A 14,643-nucleotide genomic window follows, 5' to 3' on the forward strand; every position below is an offset into this window, starting at 1 on the left:
GGAGCAGGCCTAAGCCAGCAAGTGGTCACCCCTGAGGGGTCCCAGACTGTGAGAGGGCACAGGCTAGACTGGAGGGACCCCCTACCCCCGAGAGCACAAATTTTTGTGCACCGGGCCTCTAGTCAATATATAAAATAACATTGTTTTATTTAAATCCCCAACTATATCTTTATACCAAATACATAATTTTACATATAAATATATCTCTAAAAGGACTTTTAAAACATAACCATAACATCATCACACTTGCAAGTGAAGAGTAATTCTTTAATCTCATTAAATATTCACATCTCCAGATTGCATCATAATTTTCTAAATATTTTTCCCATTAGAATTGGGATCTATTAAAATCCATACAGTATAATTGGATACATGTTTTTAAAGTCGCCTTTAATTCTGTTCCCTCTCCTTCTTTTCCTTCAAAATTACTTGTCGAAGAAACCAGGTCACTGATCCTCTAGTATTCACCAGAGTATGGTGCCCTTAACTGTTCTGCTGTCCTCTAAATTTTTTAAAAAATTGATGAGGAGATATAGAGCTTTTATGATATTTTTTTCATTTTTGACAGGATTCTAATAATCTTGGACACTTCCTCACTTTCTGGTTTGACAAAATATTTCAGGGTCATCTGAAACATTGCCAGCCCCATATCTTGGAGACAGCCATTTCCCTGGCTCCTTTGGGTGCTGGGGGTTGGGGATGAGGGCCATTACCATTGGGCTGGTCCTTGTTCCTAGACTTTTTCAGTGAATAAAGTTAGGAAAATGCTTTGGAGGTTTTTTGGTTGCTTATATGTTTTTTAAGATAAAATACTATCTGAATTTATAATAATTCTTTCAATTCAAATGCAAGAAGACTAGTGTTTTGACTTAATCTTATCCATCTTACATCTCTCTTTTCAAACAAAATGAAATCAGTTGTCAATGACACCAATATAATTCCTCATTTGATTTATCCTACAATACTTACAAACCAGTTTCAGAATACCAAGAGAGCCAACAATATGATTGCTGAGCTTTTATAAATTGCTTTGTCCTCCTTAGGAATAAATAGTCAAATAACTGTGTTTTGGAGTACTCTCTATGCAGACATGCTAATTCATTTTTCGTTTTAATTTTCAGGGGTTACTTTCATTTCATTTTATTTTATAATTACATGTAGCATTTATTTATTTATTTTAAATGTATTTTTTATTGACTTCAGAGAGGAAGGGAGAGGGAGAGAAAGATCAAAACATCAATGATGACAAAGAATCATTGATTGGCTGCCTCCTGCACGCCCCCTACTGGGGATCGAGCCCACAACCTGGGCATGTGCTGTTGACCAGAATCGAACTCAGGACCCTCCAGTTGGCAGGCCAACACTCTATCCACTGAGCCAAACCAGCTAGGGCTACATGTAGCATTTAAGTGGTTCTATGACAAATCTACAAAACAAGACATACTCAAAGTTGTCTACTTTGTTCCCTCCTTCTCATAGCTACAAGATTTAAATTATATGAATTTTTTTGTTTTTACTATTACAAACAACTGCTGACATGTGTTCATCACACCTTTCTTATACCAACAGTGGCTGACTATACATTTTTGTTCCATTTTGTCTTTTTAACTTAATACAGCCTAATTATCACATGGTATATATTCCTCATTCCTTTGTAAAATTGCATATACACTATTGTGTAGATATACTACATATTAAGTAATCAGTACCTTACTGATGAACATTTGGGTTATTTCCAGTCTTTTGATATTATACTATATAGTCTATAGGTCTTAGTTTGACTAGCATACCTTTGGCATAGATTCTTAGAAGGAAGATTACAGATTTAGAATAAATGCATACATAATTTTGCCAGATACTGCCAAATTTACTTTCGGGAGGGCTGTACCATTTAGCCTTTCTGTCAGCATCTAAATCTCAGATCCTTTTGGAAATTATCCTTGTTTACTATGTAATTTTTAAATGGATCAAATTCTCTGTTTTCTATATGGCTATCCAGTTAGCCCAACACCACTCTCATAAAGTCCATATTTCCCCACTGATCTGAGATACTGTGTTGGCAAATACATTCTTATTTGCAACTGAGCCTATTTTTCGATCTTCTATTGTTCCACTGGTCTGTCTCTCTATGTGTCAAAATCAAATTGCATTAGTTATACAGACTTCAAAGCACCTTTTAATGTCTAGTAGAGCTAGCCCCTCTTGTTGTTTTTCAGAGTTTTCCTAACTCTTTGAAATAATCACCACGCTGGAGAGCCAGTGTTTATAGATATCTATACTAGAGGCCCAGTGCACAAAATTCATGCACGGGGGGAAGGGGCAGGGGAGGGAGTCCCCTCAGCCCAGCCTGCACCCTCTCCAATCCAGGATTCCTTGGGGGATGTCCAACTGCCGGTTTAGGCCTGATCTCAGAGATCAGGCCTAAACTGGCAGTCAGACATCCCTCTCACAATCCTGACCACTGGCTCCTAATCGCTCACCTGCCTGCCTGCCTGGTCGCCTCTAACTGCTCTCCCCTGCTGGCCTGATCACCCCTCACTGCCTCTGCGTGCTGGCCTGATCGCCCCCTAACTGCCCCCCCGGCCAGCCTGGTCGCCCCTAACTGACCCCCGCTGCCAGTCAGGTCGACACCAACTGCCCGCTCCCTGCCAGCCTGGTCGCTCCTAACTGCCCCCCCGCCAGCCTGGTCAACCCTTACTGTCCCCCCTGCCGGCCTGGTCACCCCACGCAGCCTGCTGCTCAGTCGTTTGGTCGTCCCTCACTAACCCCCGTCGGCCTGGTTGCCCCATGCAGCCTGCTGCTCAGTCGTTTGGTCATCCCCCGGCTGCTGGCCTTGTTGTCCCATTCAGCCTGTTTGGTCATCCGTTCGGTCATCCGTTCGGTCATGATGGCCCCTGGCTCTTTATATGTATATAGAAGATATATAGAATGAGTTGTAGGTAAAATGGTGACATTGAACCCAGTAGTACCAGAGTTTGGCTTGTGTTTTGCCAGTCTAGATTATTTAGCAAGAGTAACAAAGTATATGGAATTTTGTATTATTCTAGTTTTGTATTTGTTTAATGCTGCAAAAGTGCTTTAATTCATAGCAAGGAACCTAACTGAGCAGAGATTACATAGGACTAGAGGCCCAGTGCACAAAAATTCGTGCACTCAGGGGGGTCTCTCAGCCCAGCCTGTGCCCTCTCACAGTTTGGGAACCCTCAGCAGATGTCCACTTGCCGGCTTAGGCCCGGTCCCCGGGGAATTGGGCCTAAGCTGGCAGTCAGATATCCCTGTGGCAGCCCAGGAGCCCTCGGGGGATGTCCACCTGCCAGCTTAGGCCCATTCCCTGTGAGGAGCAGGCCTAAGCCACAGTTGGACATCCTTAGTGCTGCCAAGGGGGAGGGGAAGGCTCCCACCACCACACTGCACTTGCAGCCATCAGCCCGGCTTGTGGCTGAGCTTAGCTCCCCCATGGGAGCGCACTGACCACCAGGGGTAAGCTCCTACATTGAGTGTCTGCCCCCTGGTGGTCAGTGTGCATCATAGCAACTGGTCATTCCTGGTTGTTTGGCCGTTAGGGTCAATTTGCATATTACCCTTTTATTATATAAGATTCCTAAAAGCAAAAGATACTATTTAAAATAAATTTTAATATTTGACTTTTAATTATAACAGAATCTTCTTTACTATGCTCTTCATTGTATTAAAGAGAAAAATTATAAAAGATATGAACTAATAAAGACATCTACCTATTAATAACTATCTAAAATTACCAAATTCCTACTTAGCTTTGAATAGAAAAAAATTTTAACTAGCAAATTTCTAGCTCCATCATGAAAATTAGGGAACTATATCTGCCACACTTATATTAGCTGTCACACTTATCTGAGAAAACCAAGACATTACAAATCTGAATGGTAATCAATTTGTTAATTTCCTTGTTACTGAACAACTCTGAACATATCTGAGGCTCACAGAAACACACACCTGGCAATCATCTCCAGCACCACCTGACTGATTTAACAAGTGTGCCGCATCACTCTGGTTAGCACTTGCGTGTCCAAGACGATGTTTCACAGGAACTTTGTTAAGAACATATGCACCCGGTGTCTGTGGTTTGCCCATCATCTGTATATACAAAATAAACACATATGTATGTGGCAAAAGTTTTTTAAATGCTCAGGAATGATATAAATTTAGGACATTGATTACTTAGGAGAAGAAGGTAAGAAAAAAAAGGGAAGGGAAGGTGCTTTAATTATCTGTAAGGTTTTATTTTTTTAAGTGAAGTGGCAGATACATCAATGATTGTTATGTAATTATTCATACTTTTTTGGATGTCTTAAATATGTCACAACAAAATGCATGCATATATATATGTATACTCATACAGAGATTCTAATAATTTTTCTATATTCTTTTCAATATGGAATGCTTTGACAGACTTAAGCATTTTAATTGACAGTAGCTTACTATAAATAGTGTGTTAGAAACCTCCTTCTTCCCACCTGAGCTGCTCCTTTGCCTCCTTCCCTCCCCGGAGGTTGCCCAATGACGCTACTGTCCGCCCGGAAGGAGGGAAGCTGCAGCCGGTTTCCCAGCCAAGAGTGGTAGCAGGAAAATGCGCTGCCTCCACTGGAAATCAGTAATAAGTGGATGGGCTAGCACGGGCAACAGACATCAGGACTGCAGCAAGTAGGGCCTGCACGTCTCATCATTTAGCTAATCGAGTCGAAAAGTTTCTGTAAGGACCAGATCCACAACCTCTCCAATGGGTCAGAGGCCCGGTGGGGAGCCAGACCCGAAGTGGGGAGCCAATGGGTTAGAGGACTCGTGCACCGGTGGGGTCCCTCAACCTGGCCTACGGGGATCAGACCGAAACCGGCTCTCCAACATCCCCCAAGGGGTCCTGGATTGCAAGAGAGCGGTTCTCAGGTGACGCACCCCGGAATCGGGCTCCTTCCTCTCTGGTTCACCCAAGAACCACAGCTGCCAAGTCACCGCAGCTCCGCAGCTCCTGCGTTGAGCATCTGCCCCCTGGTGGTCAGTGCGCGTCATAGCTACTGGTCGGCTGGTCAAATGGTAGGCCGGTTGCTTAGGCTTTTAAACACAGATTCTTGGGCCCTACACATAGCGATTCTGATTCAACAGATGTGGGGAGGCCTAAGAAATTGCTCCCAGGAGATCAGATGCTGCTGATCTGCAGATCAAATTGAGTGGCTCTGGTGTAGAAGACCAAATGACTGCAAACTGAGGAACACTGATCTATAGGAAGGGACTAGAGGACCTCTAATTCCATGTGAACCAGTAGATTACCTTCTGGATACCTCCATGTACCGTTGCAGTAGAAGACTGCTGATGAAGGTGCTGTGGCAGGTGATGGTGCTGTTGTGACATGTGACTAAGTGTTTGCTGTTGTTGCAGGAGCAGCTGTGCTGGGGACTGTAGTGCTGGTTGCTCATTGTTTTCTCTATGCCACAGGACTCGAATGAATCGGTTATTTAGAACAGCTTCAGTGCTAGAAATGGCTTTCCTGGCCTCCTCATTGGTAAGATATTGGATAAGGGCTGCTTCTGGATCTCCCTTAAAAGCAACCTGTAAGAAAAAACAAAATCAACAACAAAAACAGATATTAACAAATAGTTAAATGGAAAGAAATTGATAAATTATTCAGAAGTAGAAAACAGCCTGCTGAAATCCATTGTGAATCCTTTGTAAAATAAAGTTCTCTATCCGCTAAAAGATGATATGCCTATTTCAAAATTATATATAGAAGAATGTTAGATTCAATAAATAATCCTACTATTACCTAACCACTGAAGAGATATTAGATTCCTCCATGATATCTCACATCCAAACTAACTCCAGAGATACAATAACAAGCAAACAAAATACCACATAAAGACCCAGAAGAAAAAAGGTAACTGTATAATCTCAGAGTCTGAAAAGCCCTTTATACATACCTATAAAAGTAAGATCTATAAAGACAAACAGCAGATTTGACAATGTAAAATTTAAAAACCTGTCAGTCCAAACAAGCCATAAACAAAATAAATGACAAATGGAAAAGCTATTTTTAATATATATGACAAGCAAAAGCTTAGAAAAGCATTATTATAAATGCTTTTGTAAAAAAAAAATGGACAAAGACCATGGATAGGTAAATATAAAAGAACTGTAAATGGTCTATATAAATTAGAGTCTACATAGTAATAAAAAAAAGCAAATTATAACAAATAATTTTTCACTTAAATCCATTACAAAAATTTAATGAATCCATATTACAGTGCTGATGAGGTTTTAGACACTAAATTTGGGAGTATCAATTGGCACAACCCTTTTGGAGAACAATTTGGTAATTCAAATAAAAGGTCTTAAAATTCCCTTTAATTCAGCAATGCATCATAAAAAATAATGAAGGATGTATCCACAAGGAGGTGCACCACAACATTTTTTATATAGAAAAAAATAAATTCCCAACAAGAGCTATACAGAAGAATTAAACTATGCCCTCCCCACCTCCAAATTCATATGTTGAAACCTTAACTTCCATGAGGCTATTCAGAAATAGGCTTTTCAGAGGTAATTGAGGTTAAATGAGATCATAAACGTAGAGCCCTAATCAGAGGAATTAAATGTGTACCAATTTTGCTCTCAGGGGTAAAATTTGCTTAAAAATCTCTCTCTCAAAAAAAAAAAAAAGTAGTTTGGCTCAATTCTTTGAAATACCAAGTCCCCCAATACAACCAACCACCTTCTTCTTGTTGTTTTTAAATCCTCACCTGAGGATGTGTTTTTATTGATTTTTAGAGAGAAAAACATCAATGTGAGACAGAAACATCGATCAGCTGCCTCCCAAACACGCCCTGAGCGGGGATAGAACCCACAACCTAGATATGTGCCCTGACTGGGAAACTGAACCCAGTTTATGGGATGATGCTCCAAGCAACCGAGCCACCTGGCCAGAGCTACCTTCATAAACTCAGTTATATAAATTATATTTTTATTTGATGGTAACACCAAGTATCAGGGGTAACTGACTGAAATTCCAACTTAAATAGGCCGCCAAGTACCCTCAATTATAGCATAACACCAACCACAAATTCATAAATTCAAATATCTACTAAGCAGACAGCAAAATACAAAAACTACAATTTGATGTTAGAAAACACGTTGCACTGCCTAAAAAGTCTCAAGATTAGAACCAGCCTTAACCAATAACTAATTTACCACAATATAAAAGTGAGTCAGTGAACAAAATGACAATAGCAGAAATTACCAAGAATCTCACCTACCTAGTTAGAATACTAAAGCAGGCAATAAAGTCATCTGTCCAGAGATAAAACTATAAAAATACAGTAACTGACCCAGTGACTCTCAGGAAGAGGTTGCAGAGAAGAACCAAATCAATTTAAAAGAACAAATTCAGCTTAACAATTCCATCATTAAGTTGGGCATACAGATAGGTAGTGTTAGCAAAGATGATAATACTAATCACTGGCTCATTTAAACAAGGTGAACTGGTAGTAATATTTTCAAAAATGCATTGAATACATGAATTCTGTCATGAACATAGCCACATTTACCTGGATGTTAACAATAGTTCCAAATTTGCTGAAGTGTTCATTGAGCTTGGTAATGTTGTTCAATTCCTGAGGAATTTTCTTGACTTCTAACTTTGTATTCGTATACTGATTCTTTCTTAAGAATCCTGGTTTACTCTGATTGTTATTCCCTTGCCTGAAAGAAAAAATGCCATAAAGAATAATGCCCTAGGAAATCTTGGTTAACTAATAAATCTTGGTTAACTCTCTCTCACCTTATGCCTAACCAAGATATATATAAGATTACAAAGAACATAAGGCTACATTTATGAAATGTCTTTTGTAAGCACTTAACACTCTTCATAAAGTACAAAATAATTTTCACATTAATTAAATGGGATTAGAATAGGCAGAGAGAAAGAAGACTGAATGGCGAATATCACAAAAAGAAAAGGCCCAACTAAGTTTAAAAGTCATGCTAAAAAGATACACCACAACTACCAAGGAATCTAACATTAAAGCAAGAAAAGAATATATTTTTTACAGTGCATTTTTCAACTTCTGCAAAAGTACAGATTTTTTTTTCCTTTTTACTCATTTCCAGAGTCTTAATTCTTAATATTGGGTTAGGCCAAGAAATAAGTAGTACAAATTACCAATATCTATTATAAATATTCTGTTAGCTTTTCAATTTTTAAGACATTCTAAGGATGCCTCGGGGAACCCTAACTTTGACACACACAGTTTGATAATCATTAATTAACGCCAATTCTTAATTATACAAATTTACTAATGCAAGCAAAAATAATAAAAGCACCAATTCAATGCTACTAATTAGCAAATTATCTTACTTTCCAAGCCAAGGTTTCTTTGTGAGTGGCCCTTCCAAGCCACCCACAGCTCTTTTCCGGCTATCTGGTTCAAGAACTACTCTGGTTATGTTGCTATTAATTGAAACAGGAACTGGTGGTTCAGTCTGGATGACAATGTTAGCAGCTGTTGGAAACAAAAATTAACATTACTGACATTGCATTACATTTGGGGAGATTCAAAATGATTAAAAGCTAAAAAGCACTGTGAATAGCACCCAACTAAGACCACTTCCTTTTCAGAAACACCTAAGCAACAAGAAAAACTTATCATTGCCTTGCCTTCTTTTTCTCTTTTTAAAAAATAATACAATACCTAAGTTAAAAAATAGGCAACCCCAATGTAGCAAATGATTCAGGCAAAAATCATTAATAGATGCAAAAAAAAAAAAATCAGTGAAAGATGGTTGGAAAACAAGGTATTTATCTGGTGCCAAAGTATCACTCCATGAATTATTTACTTTACAATGAAGAGATTGAACAATTATCACCTTAGGCAAGCAATCAAACTTAGCACCATAAATACAGTAAAATTATTTGTCTTGTGATGTAATTAAACAAGAAATTCACCTGGATAGAATATTACTATGGAATTATGATTTTTCTTGTGTGCAATAATAATATTGTGTTTATATAGGACTATGTCATGTCTTATTTTTAGATGAAGCAAAAGTATCACAATCTATGATTTCAAGTGGTTCAAGAAAAAAAATGTGGGAGGGTGAAGAGGGGAAAGGGGACCAAATATAGGTGACAGAAGACTAGACTTTGGATGGTGAGCACACAGTACAATATACAGATGATGTATTACAGAATTATACACTTGAAATTTATATAATGTGTTAACCAATGTCACCTTAATAAATTTAATTTTTTTAAAAGAAAAAAATGTGAGGGGAAGGAGAAGGCAGGGAGAGAGACAACAACAGTGTATGGGCACACAAGCAAGCATTCCAGCCCAAAGGTGACAAACATTAACAACTGGTGAATCTAAGTGAAGGTATTTAGGTGTTTATTATACTTCAATGATTTTCTAGAGGTTTAAAAAATTTTAACTCAAAAGTTGAAAAAGTGCAAAGCCAGTATTATAAATTGGCACATTTCACTGACAACAGTTAAGATTAAAATACTACAAGAAACGGTCTTTACAATGGATTATCTCTTGGTGGGAAGAGGGTGATAAACAAAAAGGTAACTCAAAACTATGCCTGTTATACTGAGTATTCTCCCTAACTAGCAATTCCACTAAAATAAAATTAGCAGCAAAGAAAAACATATGTAGGACTGGATGTTGGGGTAAGAATGGGGCTTGCTAGTATGTTCCATCTGTGTGACAGGAAATTATGATGCCGATTAATTCATTTAACATATATTTCTTGAGCATCTGCTATAGCTCAACCTTGGGTATAAATTAGTGAATAAAATATGATCCCTGCCCTTGGGCTTGTGTTTTCAGAGGATAGTGGATGAGAAAGCAATTGTGATGACATGAAGCATTCTAGAATGTGAGATATCATTATGTCTTCCCTAAAATAGTTATCACCACCTGACATTGCCTAATGCTTTTCTTTCTGAAGTGCTTTATAAAAAAGGAAAAAGATATAGCTAGAGATTAAGTTATTGTCCCAGATGACAAAGCAAGCCTCTTGTATAAAAACCACATAACTTTTACACTGAGAGAGATTCATGAATTGCTGTATATAAATGTACAGATAGACCAGGCTAATGACAAAGAGGACTTGAAATTTTGAGAATATGCTCTTCTCACTAATTTCCATTATTTGGCAACAATGTATAATTTATAGCACTGAAGGAAGAGCATATTCTTTGGAATTAGATAGACGTGGATTCAAATTCAAATTCTTATTAATAGCTGTGTGGCCTGAAATAAGTTCTTTAACCTCTCTAAGCCTGAGAACCTTTATCTATAAAAAGAGAATAAAGATAGTATCTCTTAAGAAGTTGTTGGTAAGGTATATGAAATATAATAATACATATAAAAATATTTGCTTTAGTCAACACAAAACTGTTTAACCTGTAGTGATAATAATGTTATTAGTGGCAGTAAAAAAAAGTTAAGATCAGCATAGGAAAATGCTCACAATATAATTAAAGCAGGAAAATATTGTCAGGTTGGCCCATGGCCAGTCATTAAAGTTAAACTTAAATATTAAAAATCTAACTATAAAAATAAAAAATTAAAATCGCATCAAATTCTTCACCCAAACTTTTTTTTTTTGAGAGAAGGGGAAAGAAAGGTATCCCGTACTGAAGGTAAATGCTTGCACTTAATCTTTTGAGGTTTATGACTATGCTTTGTTAAGGTCCTAACATATGCTTGTATAATCATAAACACTAAAAATGGCCAAATAATTTTATTGTAAGATTTTACGTTGTCAATTGTTACTCGTTTGAAGAACAGCTCTTAATGATACAAAGTAGGCCCTTAAATGATCAGTTCCTGTAGGGCAAGGCACCATGTCATTTCACCTTTCTACTAGAGGCCCGATGCACGAAATCTGTGCATGGGTAGGGTCCCTAGGAATGGCCAGAGATCAGGGCTGATCTGTGGGGCAACTGGCAGGGTGATGGGGGTTACCCTCTGGCACCTACCTTGGTGGGCCTGGCACCGCCTACCCCCGATCGCTCCGCCACTGCCAGTTGCCTCCCTCTTTGGGGCGACTGGCAGGGTTATCCAGGCGGGGGGCCCTCGCTGGCACCCGCCTTAGCTGACCTGGGGCCTGCGAGCTGGGGGCAGCTCCTGCATTGAGCATCTGCCCCCTGGTGGTCAGTACATGTCATAGCAACCCATCGTTCTGCTGGTCATTCTACCGTTCCATCAATTTGCATATTAGGCTTTTATTATATAGGATGCCTATATCTAGAACAGTGTCTAGTATATAGCTAAACAGCCTCAAGTCCTACAAAAAAAGCTGTTAAATTCCATTAGTATTATTTTTACTTAAAAATACTTTGATTATAGCTTTAAAATAAATTTTGGAGATAAAGTTATTCAAATACATTTATTTGAGGTGACTATATAGCACCCTTCAAAGATCGTGTAAATACTTTTAGACTTCAGTGAGGGAAGACATGCTATACCCAACTCTTGCATAACACGTAGCATCAGGAAACATTCAAGGTGCTCTCACCTCTTGGATTTGCATCCATATCTCCAGATGTTAGGCCAATCAGGTTTGGGCGCTGTGTCTGTGTTCTCGAAAAGAACTGTCTGTACTGAGATCTACCGGAACTGGTAATACTAGGAGCTTCTGGATTATAACCATCTGGTTCATATGTATCTGAGGAAAAAACCAACAACAAAACACAGAACAAATCAGAGAGCATTTAAATAATCTCTCATTACTATAAAATAACTGCCAAAAATAAATTTTCTTCTATTAATAGATCAATCCATATGTATTTCTCTTTGAGTTACAGTACATAGACACACCTATTGGAAGAGAAAGAAAAGTGCTTTGTCACAAAAGTGCTTCGTCACAAAACAGACACATAAATCTGTTCTTTTACAAAAAAATTTTTTTAATGTTTTTCTTGATTTTGAGAAAGAGGAAGGGAGGGGGATAGTGAGATAGAAACATTGGAGAAACATCATTAATCAACTGCCTCTTGCACAGCCCCTACTGGGGACTGAGCCCGAAACCAGGTCATGTGACCTGACCAGGAACTGAACCAGTGAGCCACACCAGCTGGGCTCATTATTAATTACTGATATATTTCCAGATTCATTTAACTAGTCATTTTTATCCTATACATTAACCACCTTATTCAAACTTCAATACACATTTTTAAGAGAAATTTTCACATACATGGAACACCATATATAAAAGACTAAGATGAGTTGCCTCTGTTACTATGTCTCACCAATTTCTAGGTACTCTTTTAATTAGGAGGGGGGAAAAACAGATTAATTAGGTTATCTGCACTTTAAACTAGAGAGATAATAGCTGGCTTCATACATGATGCAAATTTCAAATGTTTTATTTCAAAAAGCTAATAAATACATTTTATATTTATCAATGTAATCATTATCTTACTACCACCCATCCCATCAATGACACTTTATCATGTCCCTTTTGTTTTCTCTACAACTAAAATTTTAACTTTTTAAATTCTTATGATAAGTAACTATTTTGTTGGTGTTATTACTGAATGTGTTGGTCTCGAAATGATATATATCCTCTTCATCCTACATAAAATGAAAGGATTAAAACTGAGTGAAGATAGTGATTTTTGCAATTGTGATTTAGAAGTCCTTGCGTCTCTTTTTTTCCTTAACGAAAATATTCTTTATGTCATTCATATTAAATTTCAGCTACAAGATCTTTATTATTGACCAATCAGTTCTATGATTCAGAGCATAAGATCATCAAATTATGATAAAAAAGTTTTCAGTGCCCTGGCTGGTTTGGCTCAGTGGATAGAGCGTCAGTCTATGGACTGAAGGGTCCCGGGTTCGATTCCCAGTCAGGGCACATGCCTGGGTTGTGGGTTCAATCCCCAGTAGGGGGCATGCAGGAGGCAGCTGATCCATGATTCTCTCTCATCATTGGTGTTTCTATCTCTCTCCCTCTCCTTTCCTCTCTGAAATCAATAAAAATATTTTTTTAAAAAGAAAAGAAACTTTAAAAAGTTTTCAGTTACCACTTGGTTCTCTTAACGGAAAATTTGCAGTTAAGGCTACAGAAAGTTTTAAAGAAGGTACATAATCAAATGAGTTCTACAGTTCCTGGCAATACACAAAACTCAAGAAACTTGAGTCCTTTAGTTAATTATAATGAACTAAATAAAGACAAGGTGAGAAATTAAAAACTTCATGAGATACCCACAAAGCATTCCATAGGTCTTCAAAATATACATGAAATAGGAGAAAAGTTTTCAAAAAATCACTACATTATACAGACAGTCCATACAACAAGGGGTGGGGGAAACATGTTTGTCCACAATCAGCAAGAAACCAGATGTTTTTGTTTTGTTTTAAAGAAAAATTAACCTAGTTTTTCTTGTAATGTATAACTGGCTAGAAAACATACAAATATATATTCTCTTCCTATCTAATCAGATTAGAAACTAGTTTAAGGAACAAGCATGACTTTTGTTACCGAAGCAATGAAAGTAAATACAGAAGACACCAGAGATGATAGACACACAGGAGGCCTAATCATCTAGCAGCCACTAGGGACAAACCAAAGAACAGAAAAAAAAAAGAAAGAAAGAAAAAAAACTACCTAAAAGCTTTAATGGGATTTGTGACAGCAGATCAGGATGCCAGGTCATCTCACAGGCTGGCCAGCTTATGGTACAAAAGAGCAGAGAGGTGGGTGGCCGTCTGTAGCAAAGCTTACCTGGGACCAGAGGGGTGGGGCTGGAGACTGAGGTATGGTACCCAATGGAGGATCCCATGAGGTTTCGAGGTGGCACCAAACGAGCTGCCAACAGAGGAGGCGGTGTCCCCAACTGAAGTCGCTCAGATGCAGCAGCACCATGTTCACGAGAGTACATGGGCTGTCCTATAGAGGAAAGAATAGGAGGGCAACTGGATTCGAGTCACAAGCTTCTCTTAGGTAATGATGTACTTCCCAAGACTCGAGCCAAGAACAGAGAAAATACACCAATAGGAACAGTATTTGACAAAGAGGTGACTGAGATTCTTTCTAACTCAAGAAACAGACATGCAAACTGGTTAGAATGCATTGAGGTATAAAGAAAGGGTAAGAATTAGGTAGTATAACTGCATAATCTTCATCTTTTATAAGCTTAAGTAGAATAACTATGTGCTAATTTTAGCCTAAACTGGTCAAGCATATCAAGTTATTAGACAAAGGAACCCTGAGCTATTATGTACACAGAGTTTTGCATCCAATGAGACATGTGGTTATAAAGGCTGTCACATTCATTAAAAAACAAAAACAAATACACTCCTCAAACTCACATAATTTCAGGTTGGCACAAAATATACTCCCATATCTTAGAGCAGGAAAAAAAACCACAATAATAAAAGAACTTAAAAATATATAAAAAAGAAACACACCAACACAAGCATAACCTCGCAGAGAATAAGAAATGTTCAAAAGAAAAAATTAAGACAGTGCAAATTTGTTATCCCATGAGCAGGCGGATAACAAATACAGTGAAAGGAAAAAAAGGACAAACCCCCAGATAAACAGATAAGCCACTACATATGAAATTATTTCAATATTAAGAACCACTTTATGAAAGAAGCA

The 14,643-nt window shown here is 38.0% G+C and overlaps 1 protein-coding gene across 6 annotated transcripts in view; it reads right to left on the reverse strand.

Moving 5' to 3' along the window:
- The window catches only part of RBM27 (RNA binding motif protein 27), a 75,128-nt gene that overhangs the window by 25,716 nt on the left and 34,769 nt on the right, over positions 1-14,643 (reverse strand). For 3 of the 6 annotated variants that reach the window (XM_005885993.2, XM_014533149.1, XM_005885992.2), the window contains exons 9-14: positions 13,765-13,929; positions 11,551-11,700; positions 8,381-8,525; positions 7,572-7,725; positions 5,302-5,580; positions 3,973-4,113 (exon numbers count right to left, since the gene is read on the reverse strand). In XM_005885993.2, the coding sequence (XP_005886055.1) occupies positions 3,973-4,113; positions 5,302-5,580; positions 7,572-7,725; positions 8,381-8,525; positions 11,551-11,700; positions 13,765-13,929 (1,034 nt within the window). The remainder of the gene's footprint in view (positions 1-3,972; positions 4,114-5,301; positions 5,581-7,571; positions 7,726-8,380; positions 8,526-11,550; positions 11,701-13,764; positions 13,930-14,643) is intronic. The other 3 variants (XM_014533152.1, XM_014533151.1, XM_014533150.1) reach the window with 2 other exon arrangements.

The sequence above is a fragment of the Myotis brandtii genome, unplaced genomic scaffold (assembly GCF_000412655.1).
Source record: "Myotis brandtii unplaced genomic scaffold, ASM41265v1 scaffold95, whole genome shotgun sequence".
NCBI lineage: Eukaryota > Metazoa > Chordata > Mammalia > Chiroptera > Vespertilionidae > Myotis > Myotis brandtii.